This window comes from Nansenia antarctica (assembly GCF_963989245.1).
Source record: "Nansenia antarctica genome assembly, chromosome: 5".
Lineage (NCBI taxonomy): Eukaryota > Metazoa > Chordata > Actinopteri > Argentiniformes > Microstomatidae > Nansenia > Nansenia antarctica.
Window position 1 is genome coordinate 73789840 of NC_137690.1, and position 16853 is coordinate 73806692.

At 44.8% G+C, this 16853-nt stretch overlaps 1 protein-coding gene across 1 annotated transcript in view; it reads right to left on the minus strand.

Annotated features, from left to right (window-relative positions):
• Positions 1-10382, minus strand: part of rxrba (retinoid x receptor, beta a) — a gene marked incomplete at its 3' end in the record, with an annotated part of 19524 nt that extends 9142 nt beyond the window's left edge. The window contains exons 1-6 of the mRNA XM_080532477.1: positions 10122-10382; positions 8937-9175; positions 6808-6970; positions 6126-6305; positions 3736-3759; positions 476-642 (exon numbers count right to left, since the gene is read on the minus strand). Of these exons, the coding sequence (XP_080388603.1) occupies positions 476-642; positions 3736-3759; positions 6126-6305; positions 6808-6970; positions 8937-9175; positions 10122-10137 (789 nt within the window). The 5' untranslated portion in view covers positions 10138-10382. The remainder of the gene's footprint in view (positions 1-475; positions 643-3735; positions 3760-6125; positions 6306-6807; positions 6971-8936; positions 9176-10121) is intronic.
• Between the last annotated feature and the right edge of the window lie 6471 nt (positions 10383-16853).

The window sequence follows — 16853 nt, forward strand, 5'->3', positions numbered from 1 at the left end:
GAGAGGGAGGGAGGGAGGGGAGGGGGTGAGGGAGGGAGGGAGAGGGAGGGAGGGAGGAGGGAGGGAGGGGAGGGAGAGAGGGAGGGGGGAGAGGGAGGGAGGGAGGGGGAGGGGTGGGGAGGGAGGGAGGGGAGAGGGAGGGAGGGAGGGGGGTGGGTGAGAGGGAGGGTGGGAGAGGGGAGGGAGGGAGAGGGAGGGAGGGAGAGAGGGAGGGAGGGAGAGAGGGAGGGAGGGAGAGAGGGAGGGAGGGAGAGGGAGGGAGGGAGAGAGGGGGAGGGAGCATGTCAGTTGTTAGGAAAGCTACATCATCTCCCACCCAATTACTACCTCCCTCTCTCACACACTGACTGTTTCCCAGTCCGGAATCAAAAAGACATTGGTTCTCCCCCTCCCTCCCTCTCTAACTCACAGAGCTGGCCTCCCCCTCCTCCCTCTCTAACTCACAGAGCTGGCCTCTACCCCCGCCCCTACTCACAGAGCTGGCCTCGGGGCTCTCGTCGGCGTGCAGCTCGGTCTTCTGCTCCACGGCCATCTCCGCTTCCAGAATCTTCTCCACCGGCATCTCCTCGTTCACCGCCGAGGTGCTCTCCACCCCCTCCCCCCCGTCCCTCTCCTTGTTCCTCTGTCGCTCCTCCTGCACTGCTGTAGGGGGAGGAGGGGGCAGGGGGGGGAGGAGGGAGGGGGGGGGGAGAGGGAGGGGAGGGAGGGGAGGAGAGGGAGGGAGGAGGGAGGGAGGGAGGGAGGGAGGGAGGGGAGGGAGGAAGGAAGGAGGGAGGGAGGGGAGGAAGGAGGGAGGGAGGAGAGGAGGAGGGAGGGAGGGAGGCAAGGGAAGGAAGGAGGGAGGGAAGGAGGGAGGGGAGGAAGGAGGGAGGGAAGGAAGGAGGGAGGGAAGGAGGGAGGGGAGGAAGGAGGGAGGGAGGCGAGGGAAGGAAGGAGGGAGGGAGGCGAGGGAAGGAAGGAGGGAGGGAAGGAGGGAGGGAGAGGTGAGAGAAGACACAGAGTGAGCAGCAGAGAGCAGGAGAAAAGGAGGTGGGGGGTGAAGGGCAGGGATGGAGAGAGTGTAGAAGGAGAGGAGAGGAGAGCAACAGGATGGCAGGCAGAGAAGGAAGGAGGAAGCCAGGAAGTAAACAACAAATAAAGACGGGGGGAGGAGGAGGACAAACGTGTGGAAGAGAGAACAACATGTACCGGAGGGGGAAAGAGACAGAGAGAGAGAAAAGTCGAAAGAAAAGAAGCAGAAAAGCCAAATAAAGAGTAGATATGAGAGAGAGAGAGGGAGGGAGAGACAGAGAGGGAGGGAGGGAGAGAGACAGAGAGAGAGGGAGGGAGGGAGGGAGAGAGACAGAGAGAGAGACAGAGAGAGAGGGAGGGAGGGAGAGAGAGACAGAGAGAGAGAGGAGACAGAGAGAGAGAGAGAGAGAGAGAGAGAGGAGAGAGAGAGACAGACATATGAAGGATTCCTGGTTAGTTCAGCTCCCATGCAGTTTTTTCACACTGACATTCAACAGTAAACAAACGCATTATTATTATTATTATTATTATTATTATTATTATTATTATTATTATCACTAATAAGAGTTATTTCACCGCCTCACCAAACACAGTAGTAGAAGGTTTATTAAATTAAAACTAGGGATGTCCCGATTCGATATTGGTATCGCATATCACTGCGATATTGGTCCTGAATGCTGGATCGCAGATCGCACCAGAAAAAAATTTGCCTGCGATCTGCGTGCCCGATCTGGCGTGTCACTCACGTGATGACAACAGTAGTAGTCAGTGGTCACGGGCATGAGAGTTGGCTAGTAGCTACCTGTGTGTAATGAGTCCTGACAATGTCATGATGCCAGCTGGTGAAATCATAAACAATTTGCTTAAGTCATTTTTACATAGTCTGAAACTACAGATGGTAAGCTTTCAAATGATGCGTCATACATTGAAATCGGAAACAAATTAAAGACGACACGAGTATTTGAATGTTGGTGCACCGAATGGGAATGCGACAGGAGAAAAGTGACTGATCCAACAACAACAGGGGTGCTTAGGTGGCGTAGCGGGTTAAGCGTTGACCTTGTAACTAGGGATGCTCCGATTTATCGGCCACCGATTTAAATCGGCCGATTTCACTCCAAATGACTCGATCGGTGATCGGCAAAAATGGCCGATCGCAAAAAACGATGTATTTTTTATTTATTTATTTTTTTCCTGGGGAAGACAGATAACTGAACAGAAAACATAGGAGGACGTAACAGTATGTAAACCATGAAGGCCACGTTTATGATGTCTTTTATACAGCCATATCGACTAACTGGGTGATAGGCCAGACCTTTACTATGCCATAAAAATGGGTCTGCGTTTGCTTGGTGCCTAATGGATCAAAACTTTTGTCCAAAAAGCTAAAAATATGTAGGCTATCCAGTCAGTAGGCCTACAGTTATGTATTTTTTTTTAAATCGGTATCGGTATCGGTTGATCTTGAGGAAAAGAATCGGTGATCGGTATCGGCCCCAAAAATCCAGATCGGAGCATCCCTACTTGTAACCGCAGGGTCCCCGGTTCGATTCCGGCCGGGGACATATCCTGCATGTCATCCCTCCTCTCTCTCTCACCCGTCCTTCCTGTCATAATCTATACTGTACTGTCAATAAAAATGAAAAATCTGAGTGGGACTGCCCCACTCAGAAAAAAAATAAAAATAATAAAAACGCGGCTAACAGTGGTACATCGTTAGGAACGTCTAACTGCGTTTTTATATCATCACAGCATGCTGAGAGAACATGGACATGCTAAAAACACATAACTACACATAATTAGATAAACACACAGCCCTTGCTTTTGAACACGTCCTAAAACGAAAGTATGTTTACAAGTAATTATCACTTTTACCGGTAGCCTGCAGCAAACGAGAACAGTTAATCCAATCCACAGATTATAAGTATTTAGTGATCGTTAAACTGTTTTTTATTATATCGACTCAGTACTTTAAAACTTCAAGTTGCCTGTTATGAAAAAAAACGAAAAGCAGATATTGTTGACCCTTCGATTCTGCGACTGGTTTCTGGTCTCACCAGCGGGCGTCTCTAAGCTACACTTTTTAAAAAGGGTCCTATAATTGATTTGCCATTTGTAAGAGAAGATAAATAGAATAAAAACCTGAAGGCACTAAAACTAGAAATCAGACAGTAACTCTATTTTTTCTACAATGCTGAATGCTGCTGTTTAAATTGTTTTAACTGTAAACCAGTTGGTCACTGAGTACTGCAGAGTACTGTTTTTGTTGCTTGAATAAAGGCTGGCAGTCTTTAATAGCCAACTGTTGTTGTGGACTATATACTGGGGAAGTATTTGTTATTATTCAGGAGTAAATAAATAAAAACAAATATCTGATCGGTATCGGTATCGCAGATACCTGAATGCCAGGTATCGGTATCGATAGTGAAAAAATGGGATCGGGACATCCCTAATTAAAACCATAAACAGAGGAGAGACATTTACTGAGTGTCATCTGGTACGGTCCATTACTGAGGGCTGACATGAACCTATAGAACAGCATATACACAAATACATAATACTCTCACACACAGTGTCACAGACACACAGTCACACAAATGCACACACACACGTACGCACACACACACACACACACACACACACAGACACAGACACAGACACAGACACAGACAGACAGACAGACACACACACACACACACACCCCCCTCTCACTGTTTTCCTTACAGCGTTGCCGTTCGTCTTGGACCACTAGAGACAAGGAGAGGGGGAGAGAGAGAACGAGAGGGGAAGAGAGGGAGAGAGAGAGAGGGGACAGGGGTTAGTGTTGACAACGCTGTCCTCCCCCTCTCTCCACCTCTTATTCTCGTTCTGTCCTTCCCCGATTAAATGACATCAGTACTCTCCCCTCAGAGATGTATAACAGTACAACAACATCATCATGTCAACATTAAACAGATATCATCCTCACGGTGCGTTAATCAATTCAGTGGACATACACAGCGAAGGGAAGTCAATATCATGTGTCTTGGGTGTCAAACTGATGTTTCCCTGTCTGACCTCCCTCTCCTCTCCTCCCTCTCTCCTCTCATCCCTCTCTCATCTCCTCTCCTCTCATCCCTCTCTCCTCTCATCCCTCAGATCAACCCTGTCTGACCTCCCTCTCCTCCCATCCCTCTCTCTTCTCATCCCTCTCTCATCTCCTCTCCTCCCTCTCTCTCTCTCCCTCTCATCCCTCTCTCCTCTCATCCCTCTCTCGCGTTGTCGTCCTCTCACCTTCTCTCGTCAAACTGATGTTTCAAATATTGTGAAATGTAATCCGTTGGGCAAACATATCATCTGCAAAATAACAGCATCCGCACACTCAAACACTGTGCAAAAAAACTTCGTTTATTGCGAGCTTTCACCATGCCTGAAGAACGTCTATGACAGAAAGCTTAAGGGCCGGTTTCACAGACAAGGCTTAAGCCTAGTCCTGGACTAAATCACACTTTCAATGTAAAATCTCCATTGAAGATGCTTTTTAGTCCAGGATTAGGCTTAAGCCTTGTCTGTGAAACCGGCCCTATAAGCAATAAACCACATTTCTTTGCACAGTGTTTGAGTGTGCGGATGCTGTTATTTTGCACTCTACTGATACTCTTAAGGGGTCAGTTGCACCACTTCTTACTAAGTACAAACTAACCCTAGTTATAGCGTAAGTATTTACTAAATTAAGATTTAGTCACTACTAAACTTGAATGGGTTGCACCAAGCACTCTAGTTATGACGTAGAGTTTAGTAACTACTAAATGTTTATACATACCCCTAGGGTGGTGTAAGTTATAACTTAGTTGTTACTAAGAAGACATTAGCCAATCAGCGAGCAAAGCAAAACCCTCCGTTTTGAAATCCTACATTTTGGCCGCCATTGGCTAAAAGCTGTAATTTGGCTCTAAAAGTGTTAATATGTCATTTTATTAAGTTTTAATATGTTTTCAGGCGAGAAAGTAACCATATACTGTATATTCACAAAATGTGTCCGGTTTATCAAAATAACCCGTTTTTTTCCCCACTTCTGTGGGAAACTTCGCTAGCAACATTACGTTGCTAAGATACCTTCACTGCAGAAGCTCTACTCGTGTTGCTAGCGAAGTTTCCCACAGAAGTGGGGAAAAAAACGTCAGATCAGATATATAAACGGGTTATTTTGATAAACTGGACACATTTTGTGAATATATATGGTTACTTTCTCGCCTGAAAACATATTAAAACTTAATAAAATGACATATTAACACTTGTAGAGCCAAATTACAGCTTTTAGACAATGGTGGCCAAAATGTAGGATTTAAAAACGGAGGGTTTTGCTTTGCTCGCTGATTGGCTATAATGTTCTTCTCCGTTTTGTGTGACAATGTCTTTTTAGTAACAACTTGCGCATTACTAAGTATTTACTAGCTAAGATTGACAAACGATTGGCGTGCAACCGAAATTAGTAAACAACTAGTTTGAAACTAGCTAGTAACTACTAGGGATTTAGTAACTACTAAATGCCTACACTTAGTAATGACTTACGCCAAATTGGTGCAACCCAGGCCAGTTCAGCACCTCAGCTAAGTCTGATCGAGGATGAGCGGTGGGATTTTCACTATTTGCAGATATATCTAATGTAACATTCAGCAGGAGAACATCCAGGTCGGCTAGTGAGGACCTTCAGAACCCAGAACCAGATTAGTTTGGTCAGTGACGTCTGTGTGACAGAGGAGCCTTTCACTATGTTTCTCTCTCATCCCTCTCTCCTCTCCTCCTCAGATCAACCCTGTCTGACCTCCCTCTCCTCTCCTCCCTCTCTCCTCCCTCCCTCTCCTCCCTCTCCTCCCTCTCTCTCTTCATGCCCATGGCCAGACACTTCTGGTAGCGGCAGGTCTACCCCTCTCTCCTCTCCTCTCCTCTCCTCCCTCTCTCCTCTCCTCTCCTCCCTCTCTCCTCTCCTCCCTCTCTCCTCCCTCTCTCCTCCCTCCCTCCCTCCCTCCCTCCCTCTCTCCTCTCCTCTCCTCTCCTCCCTCCCTCTCTCCTCTCATCTCCTCTCCTCTCCTCTCCTCTCCTCTCCTCTCCTCTCCTGCCTCTCTCTCTCTCACCTTCTCTCTTCATGCCCATGGCCAGACACTTCTGGTAGCGGCAGTACTGACAGCGGTTCCTCTGCCTCTTGTCCACCAGACAGTCCTTGGTGTCTCTGCAGGTGTAGCTCAGGTCCTTACGCACCGTGCGCTTGAAGAAGCCCTTACACCCCTCGCAGCTGTACACACCGTAGTGCTTACCTGGGGAGGGGGGGGGAGGGAGGGAGGGAGAGAGGGAGGGAGGGAGGGGGGGAAGGGAGAGAGGGGGGAGAGAGGGAGGGAGGGGGGAAGGGAGGGAGGAAGGGAGGGAGGAGGAGAGAGGAGAAAGAGGGAGAGAGGAGAAAGAGGGAGGGAGGGGGAGAGGGAGGGGGAGAGGGAGGGAGGGAAGGAGGGAGAGAGATAGACAGAGAAGGAGGGAGAGAGGGAGAGAGGGGAAAGAGGGAGGGAGGGGGAGAGGGAGGGAGGGAGGGAGAGAGATATGGACAGAGAAGGAGGGAGAGAGGGAGGAAGGGAGGGAGGAGGAGAGAGGAGAAAGAGGGAAGGAGGGAGAGAAGCACAAAGACACAAAAAGTGTGAAGATCAAAAAAAGATCCGTCAGTCACAAACGTCAAGGTTCATCAGAGCTCTGGTGCTTCTCCCTCCCCTCCCTCCCCTCCCTCCCTCCCTCCCTCCCTCCTCCCCTCCCTCCGCCCCCCCCCCTCACCAGAGGAGCGGTCCCCGCAGATGGAGCAGAGGCGCTTCTGGGACAGGACTGGGCCCCCGGGGCTGTGGCCCCCCCCACCCAGCTGCTTCAGGCCGAACGGAGGCTTCACGTCATCTGAGCTGCTCACTGCATGCAGCCCCGACATGGACACTGTGGAGTTGATCTGAGGGAGGAGAGGAGAGAGGGAGGTTAGACATGGTTGATCATCTGAGAGAGGAGAGGGGGATGAGAGGAGAGGGAGGAGAGAGGGAGGTTAGACAGGGTTGATTTGAGGAGGAGAGGAGAGAGGGAGGAGAGGAGAGAGGGAGGTTAGACCTGGACACTGTGGAGTTGATCTGAGGAGGAGAGGAAAGAGGGAGGAGAGGAGAGAGAGGTTAGACAAGGTTGGTCTGAGGGAGGAGAGAGGGAGGAGAGGAGAGAGGAAGGTTAGACAAGGTTGATCTGAGGGAGGAGAGAGGGAGGAGAGGAGAGAGGGAGGTTAGACAGGGTTGATCTGAGGAGGAGAGAAGAGAGGGATGAGAGGAGAGGGCGAGACATGGAAAGGGAGGAGGGAGGAGGGTGTAAGGGAGGAGGGAGGAGGGTGTAAGGGAGGAGGGAGGAGGGTGTAAGGGAGGAGGGGGGAGGAGGGATCCCACCACCAGATGCAGACTCCTACCTACCCACTCAGACGTACATCACATTTGTACATTTAACAGCAACACCTTTATCCAAAGTGACTTACAACAAACACATTTGTCTGAAGTAAGTGATTCCTCTATCCATCAATCATCATCAGGGGGTTTGATGCAGCTTTTCCTTTTGAATTCCCCCTTTTTTAAGCAACGCTCGTGGAAAAGGACAGAAGTGTTAGCGTCTCTTCCATCCACTTCTACTAGCGTTGCTAAAAATGCTAACCGAGAGACTGCTGATGAAAGACGTTCATAGTAATATATAATAATAATAATGATGATAATAAAATGTAGCTGACGCTTTTATCCATTGCGCTGAGCTGAGCGCATACATACATTTTTCAGTATGTATGGTCGCAGCACAACGCTAAACGGATTCAAAAACTGCAAGTCGTCCGACCGTGTGACAGTCAAAGACAAGCTCCGCCCAGAGAAGAGCTGACAAACAGGACCAAAATGTCACCCGTCGATTTGTCTTTGAGTTTATTTCTATAGCACCTATCACAGACCAGCGGTCACCAAGTGCTTTACATAGGCTATAAAAAACATAATTAAAGAGCAAAAGTAATAGCAGGTTAAAAGAAAATAGGTACACAAGTGAAAATAAAAACAAGAAGGCATATTCTCCTCCGATGCTTTTTGAGGCTGAACTGCCAGGTGGAACTCTAGGTGGTGAGTGTTCCGGAACTATTTGTCAGTTGTTGAGTTGGTGAGCAGGTTTCTCATTGGCCGCCTGGCTAACTGACGCTGAATCACCAGCCTAAAAACTGCTGCAATTCGTTCTGTGATACTTGTACTCTGCAATGACAATAACGTTGAATCTAATCTAAAATGTGAGATGGCGAGGGACCAGGGAGTGAGAGAGAGAGAGGAGGACTGACAGAGGTAGCGGTGGTAAAATTCTCACTCTTGAGAGCGCCGGAGCACACTGGGTTCAACGTCAGAGCCAGAGACAGAGATCAGGTGACAGTTGGAGACAACTGACAGGGGAAGAGCAACAGAGTGACAGGATGTTGCGACGCCTTCGCTCCCTGTCCACCTGAGGGCTGCTGATTGGCCAGTAGCTCACCTAAAGGCTGCTGATTGGCCAGTAGCTCACCTGAAGGCTGTTAATTGGCCAGTAGCTCACCTGAAGGCTGCTGATCGACCCGTAGCTCACCTGTGGGCTTCTGATTGGCCAGTAGCTCACCTGAAGGCTGCTGATTGGCCAGTAGCTCACCTGAGGGCTGTTTATTGGCCCGTAGCTCACCTAAAGGCTTCTCATTGGCCAGTAGCCCACCTGAGTACTGCTTATTGTCCCGTAGCTCACCTAAAGGCTGCTGATTGGCCAGTAGCTCACCTGAAGGCTGCTGATTGGCCAGAAGCTCACCTGAAGGCTGCAGATTGGCCAGTAGCCCACCTGGGAGCTTCCGATCGACCCGTAGCTCACCTAAAAGGCTGCCGATTGGCCAGTAGCCTCACCTGGGGACTGCTGATTGGTCCGTAGCCCACGGAGGGCGTGCCGGGGAGGCAGGGCGAGCCCAGCGAGGAGCTGATGACGGAAAAGGGCGACCCCATGCTGCTGATAGGGCTGTTGACGGCGGAGGAGGTGATGGGCGGCAGGGAGGTCATGGCGGCGGCCGAGGGCGTGAGGAGGTGCAGGGGGGAGCGCTGGCTGAGGGGGGGCGAGGACACGGACGAACTATCGGGGCTGCGGGAATCTGACGAGCAGAAGAGGAGGAGGAGGGAAAAATGGCGGGAATTAGGCTAGAATGTCCAATTATTGTCCACGAAAAAACACACAACACAACTTTACATTTACGTTTTTGGCATTTAGCAGACGCCTTATTCCAAAGCGACTTACAATCAATACATTTGACTAAGCAAGTGAATCATCAATCCACCAGTCGTAGCAGGAAGAGTAATCCAGCTCAGGCCCGGGGCCATTGGCAGTCTCAGTGATAGAAGGAAAACGTTTATGTTTATTTTTATATATATATATAGACACTGGAGAAACAGAGAAACAGTACAAGGGGGGCAGTAGAAGTCTTAGGAGACACAGTAGAGGGGAAAAGCGGGTGTCTCAGGAGACACAGTGCTGGGGGGTAGTAGATGTCTCAGGAGGAGCAGTTCAGGTGTAACCTGAAGAGATGGGTCTGCAACCTCCAACTTGAGGTTGACAAGGAGAGGAGAGGTCAGTGGCGGTAGGAATCGGAGGGACGGGCTCGTTGTAACGCACGGGACGGAATATGGAATGGGTGTTGATATGATATCGTTCCATGCATTACAATGAGACTGTGTCCTCTGATTTCTACCTACACCAGCCTCCCCCCCCTCGAAGGTTTTCTTGTAAATGGTAAATGACACCTAGGCGTGTTCGACAAATGTCTACACTAGCATATGATTTGATATTCTGCTGCCCTGTAAATGTATTCATAGAAAGGGCAAAGCTCTCGAATGAATTAATCACTTCTTCAGTCTTTACATTTAGATCACCAGGAATGATAGTAGTATTAGGCTATAAGATATGGCATAATTAATGAATGCAAGCTCGACATCTAACCCTCGCCTTGTATTCAAATTAAACACAGGATGAACCTATCTATGCATTAATGCATTAATTCCTAGTAAAAACCCCTGTTGACATTTAGCCCCACACACACATACCTCTGCTGTCGCCCATGTCGGCCTCCAGAGACGGAGAAGGCTGGCTGGGACACCCGGGAGACGCGCTTCAATCACGGACCAGCTCTCCAACTCAACACCGCGGCTCTGCGGCCCGGGCCAGAGTCACTTCTTTAGAGAGGGACCAGAATCAGGCCTGGAAATGTTCAGAAACATGAGAAAGTTGCATGAGAAACACGGACAGACACGTCTATCTATAGTGTTAACATCACTACTCTCATCTCTCTCGAACATTAGCCCAGCTACGCTTCAACACTCAAGTCGTGTGCTTTTCTTTAGCCTGTATAACGGTGTTGCATGCTGATTTATACTATTATCTATCTATCTATCTATCGATATCCATATATCTATATATTATCTAACTATATCCATATATCTCTATATTATCTAACTATATCCATCTCGCCGCTAACAACAAAGCATGTTGTTACCTAGCTGGCTAACAGGGGGGCGGGGGTGTTCCATCAACGTCGCTAAAGGAAAATCTCGGCTTATTTCGTTAAGTCTCGCGAGATCTCTTAAAAAGAGCCAGGCATTATCTTGATTAGATCTCACGAGACTTGTCAAAATAAGCCTAGATTTTCCTTTAGCGACGTTGATGGAATACCCCCCCAAGTGGCAAGGCAAGTTTATTTGTATAGCAGATTTCACACAACAAGGACAAGTCAAAGTGCTTTATATAAATTATTTAAAAATACAGCAAGAGAATAATAATAATAATAATAACAAATAAATTTTTTAAAATTACAACGAATAAAAGCAAAATTAAATAGAAGTAAATAGATAAAACATTCAATAAGACAATAGTTAATGGATAAAAGAAAAAATACATTGATAGAAGTGTGTGTGTCATAGTTTAATCATCATAACTGCTGCAAAACATGAAGCTTTTTTAGCTTTAGATTTAAGCTACGCTAATAGTAGCTCAGCCACCATTGGTCACAACCGTCTGGTGCCATTATATCATATGACCATAACAGTTTTCTATATATACATTATATAGGCCTGGATATTAATTGCTGCAAACCTACGGACACTCCGGGGTGACTCATGTTGCTGCTGGGCAGTTTGGGAACAAACGGCGAACATTGAAAAGATGTCCATCCCCTCATACACTGCTATATGTATATATGTATATATGCACTCATACACTGCTATATGTATATATGTATATATGCACTCATACACTGCTATATGTATATATGTATATATCCCCTCATACACTGCTATATGTATATATGCACTCATACACTGCTATATGTATATATGCACTCATACACTGCTATATGTATATATGTATATATCCCCTCATACACTGCTATATGTATATATGTATATATACACTCATACACTGCTATATGTATATATGTATATATCCCCTCATACACTGCTATATGTATATATCCCCTCATACACTGCTATATGTATATATGTATATATGCACTCATACACTGCTATATGTATATATATATATACACTCATACACTGCTATATGTATATATGTATATATACACTCATACACTGCTATATGTATATATGTATATATACACTCATACACTGCTATATGTATATATGCACTCATACACTGCTATATGTATATATACACTCATACACTGCTATATGTATATATGTGTATATACACTCATACACTGCTATATGTATATATATATACACTCATACACTGCTATATGTATATATGTATATATGCACTCATACACTGCTATATGTATATATGTATATATACACTCATACACTGCTATATGTATATATATATATATATATATATACACTCACACACTGCTATATGTATATATACACTCATACACTGCTATATGTATATTATATATATATATATATGTATACACCTCCCCAAAACACGTATAGCTACAGACATGTTTGACGGGTGCCGTTTCTTCGCATGAAAAGATGTGCAGCTTTAGGAAGGTTAGTGTGTTAGGCCCCGTGTGTTCGTCCTCTCCTCTCCTCCCCTACACTTACCTCCTCCTCTCCTCCCTCTCTCTCTCTCTCTCTCTCTCTCTCTCTCTGCCTCTCTCTCTCTCTCCCTGCTTCCCTCTCTCTCTCTCCCTCTGCCTCTCTCTCTCTCTCTCTCTCAATTTCAAAGGGCTTTATTGGCATGGGAAACATACATTTACATTGCCAAAGCATGTGAAGTGTGAAGATAAAAAACAAAAAGAATGTAATGTACATACTAGATTACAAATAAATAGATCTCTCCCTCTGCCTCCCTCTCTCTCTCTCTCTCTCTCTCTCTCTCTCTCTCTCTCTCTCTCTCTCTCTCTCTCTCTCTGCCTCCCTCTCTCTCTCTCTCTCCCCCCCCCCCCTAAGTAACAATGATAGAGGTTTACACTTATAGACACTTATGGCTTTTATTATTTCATAGTTTTTATATGTAGGTCCCTGGCTCTTATTGTCTTATTGTTTTATTGTTTTTAGTCCTTTTTCTTCTCTTTTAACTTTACCATATTGTGTATTACATTGTATTGTGTTTATTGTGCTTACTTATTTCCTGCATTTATCTATTTTTACTGTGAAGCACTTTGGCTCAGCATTGCTGTACGTAAATGTGCTATACAAATAAAGTTGACTTGATGATAAGATGAATGTCAGATGAAGGGCGGCAGGCCGAGATGTGTTGCTTCCTTATGATAATTAATTAATGCTCGAGGTAGACAATTAAGATAAAGTTTATTCCACACACAGCGCTGGGCAGCCTCTCAACATACGGCAAGCAAGGAGGAGAGACCCGCACCTAATGACACTTTGCAGCGGCTTGATATAGGCAAAAGTTGCTGATCAAGCAGCCAGCTGTTTGTCATGCAAATCATCCCCAAAGACAGGGCTCCGTTGAGTCTAGGTAGGGTTGTTGACGAGAAGTCCCCATCTCCCAAAAGTGGCTGATTGTCCTGACAACCCAGCTACCTGACCCTGGTCAGCTGACTGGCTGGTCCTAAATATACTGACCTATTGACCCAGGTTCTATGCTGGTCCCCACTAGCTGTGGTCTCTATATTTGGCTCAGGTCCAGTTACACCGACAAGCTGACAAGTCAGTTTGTTCATGACAGAGAGTTTGCTCAATCTTAACAGTTCAGATATTACAACTTGTACAACATAATTCCTAATGATTAAAGTATTCAGGGTTTACCTAAGCACAATGATAAAATGCATCCTATCAGCCCACTCTTTTTTTTCTTCTCTAATGGATAGTAACTTTAATTATTTCTCTTTCTTTCCACATGGCTGAGATCTTGCATTCCTCCCCCGGAATTGTCATCAAAGGACTTTCCCCATAGACAAATACAATTCCTCAGTCATGTGGCCTGACAAAGTGAACAAACATCTCACTCCACAATTGACTTGGCATGAGTAAAAGGTCACTTTGTGGTTAAAACTACTCTGATGAATAATCACCTTCTTTGGATAAAAACCTTTGTTGTTTAAAGGAGAAAATATCCAAATAGGTTTCTCATTGCTATGTCTAACTACTTATTACAAATGAAGTAGATATCATTTCCATCATTAAGTCAAATCACATGTTTTTCCATAGTTTGTTACATAATTATACATTTTTAACAAATAGGGATATCGTCAATCCTTTTCTTGGTTCTTCGATATCCTAGGTCGATCTTCAACAGAGGGACCATCATGCTTTTCCGGTCGCAATGAGGCACTATCTGAGACGTTGGAACATTGTTGTCTTTCGCCTTGTCGTCCTCTTGTATTGTTGCTGTGTTATTGAGAGACTCACAGTAGAAATTATTTCATTCACCCTCATGCTGCTTGCTCAAATGTTTTAACAGTGTTATTGAAACTCTAAATCCTTACCCCCTACTTTTCTCTCCCCTATTGTTCTATGTCCCCATTGTCTGATCTTAAAGGTTTACTCCTGTTGTGGTGAATACGTACAACAATCGTCAACAAACTGGCAAACTCCTGCAACTGAGTCTAGTGCGCTATTTGGTTTAACTCCCTGGATGTCACGACGCATGCGAACAAGATTAGTGTCAGATTCTTCAGTTAAAGTAAAGTCTGTTTCGTTAGTTAACACCCAGAGCGTATACAGAACCGATAAAATTGTGGCCATCCATCTTATGCACAACGAGGCCAGGATCACACGGTTTCTCTCGGCACGCATCGTCTGTCCGGTATCTCTTGTCCTAGTTTCAATCTTAATTCACAACAACATCAAGAATAATTGTTAATAGCAGAGATAGTTATCATTATGGTACTGGAATCAGTAATCGTTTCATAATACGTGTTTTCCCCTTTGCTTGGTTCTCATCGTCAGAGTTGAGAGTGGGTTGGGCCCCCTGTGGTCCCCCCCCTCTAGTGAGTTCTGCACTTGCCTGCTGAGACATTTTTAGATACAGGGATTGCACAATCGTTAAGTACAGGTAGACAGACATTTAGTTTCTCTCAAAATGGTTAACTCGTCCTTCATCAATGCTCCTAGAGGAAACAAAAGGATTTGTCATTTGAAGTTCATGCCATGGGTATTCAAACTAGGACGTGTGTTGTGAAAAACCGTGAACCGTCCCTTTAATATCCAAATCAGTTCTTCAATACTTAGTTTATTTACTGTCAATGTGCAATCTGAGTCAATTCCCATAAGCATACTTTTAATGAGGTAGATAGGTTCTATTCTACCCGTATGTTAAAAATTCTGATCACAATCGTTACTGATGGCTTGAATACTTCCCCGTTGGTCTATGTACACTATAAGCTTATTTTGCATTAAGATTTAAATTTGCTGTGAACATTTAAATGTTCTATCCCTTTCTTATAATCAAATATTTCTCAGTCAATCACCCGTTGGTTTTAGTAGATTTATCAGAGACATTCTTGAGTCAGTGTGAATGGTTCTTTATCATAAATGTTGCATCAATGTGTAATGCTCGTGCATTCAGCTGTTGGCCGATTAACACTGTTGATCGTGAAGTACTGTCATTATTCGTATGTGTAATTGCTTTATCAACGTCTGTAGTCTGTCCTGTCATTATCATGTTTCTGCTTCCAAACAGAAAAACAACATTTTCATTTACAGTTTCACAGAGAATTATTATTTGTGGTTTCCCCTTTCTCTCATCCGTCAATCGTTCACTGTCATTTCAGCCCCCACTTCTGTTAGATTGGCCCTCAGCAACGCCCCCGTTTTTTAGTCCGTCGCTCAGTGTTTCTGCATTTTCTTGTTTCTGTCAGGAGATAGAATTGGCAAGAGTTGTGTTGTCCGTTCGGGATTATTCATCAATCAAAATGTCACATATTCCTCTTTGCTTGTGTGAACATCAACAGTCATCCATACATGGTCTTATCTCTGTTCACTAAGTAAATTCAAATGTTACGTTTACTGAGTCAATGCAGAATTGTATGATAATTACAATAAGAGACAACTACATTTTCATGTCTAACACTTCTATGTGTTCTCTGCGTGTGTGTGTCTCTGTGTCACCGAGCTGCGTCTTGTTTGCAAGGGCAGTTCTATTAATAGTGTTGGTTCAGAGCGTCGTCCCTGGTGCAGCGTTGTGGAGCAGTGTTTTCCCCTCGTCTCTTTACCACTTTTCTGCTGTTGGTGCTAAGCTATTTAGCTTGTCCTGGAAATACAATAGTTATTCATTTCACTCTTTATCATTTGTTTACAATATGTTAATCAATACAAGGATTATTATTACTTAACTCAATGATTTCCCTATAACTCTATCACTCGACATGCTTCACGTAAGACTTCATTACCCATAATGCTTAGTATTCATTCCATCCCTCTAGGTCCGCGTATTGCGCAAGCTCCAAGACTTGTGGTTGACTTGGGAAATTATCGTCACTCCATTCCGCAATCTTTGTTAGAAATGGTTCTGCATAGAATGGTCCTAATTTAAGTAAAATCCATCCTTTTGGTGTCACTGTATCAGTGTATTTTATCGGAATATCAATTATGTGTGGATCAATTTCCAATAGTTTCTTAATAGCTTTCTTTTCCCCCCGTGGCAAGTCCCTAACCGACTTGTACTTAATAATCCGTTTCTCACAATTTGCCGTCCTAGACATTTGATTCCCCATGTTTGATTAATTACACTGCACACAATGTTAGTAAAAAGGAATTCTTTTATCTAAATTGTCTCGTTAGAGCTTTATAGTTACACCATTCGTGTTATATACTTTAATTCAGTCTGTTGTATTGCGTTTCATCAAGGTCAATTAAATCCACGTCTCATCTGTTCTCTCCTGTCTCAATAAATCAATCTTGTCACTCAAATCTGTTGCGCTGTACCATTAACACAAATACCATATCTTTTCAAATTCTTATCGTCCTACAACTGTCTTATTACCGCTGACCTATATCTTTCATTATACTAGACCACTTATAAACACTTTCTTTAAATCACACTTAAAATTACATACCATAACCACTTGCGTGTCAATACCTTATTCATTTAACCATCTTAATCAACATTCTACTTCATAGTTTCAATTGACTCAAGCGTGCTGCAGTTCACCTTATTTCCTGTCAAATACCTCAATATGTCTGTACCTTACAGATAAACAAATAAAAACCCACGGAATGCCCAATTCCGTTTAATCAATTCTTCTATGAATTAATCAATATCCAGTGTCAGTATTAATCTCCTCCAGAGTGACACCTAGCAGCTCTGTCCTTTTTATACCGTATTATCCTATATGTGGATTAATGACCTTCATG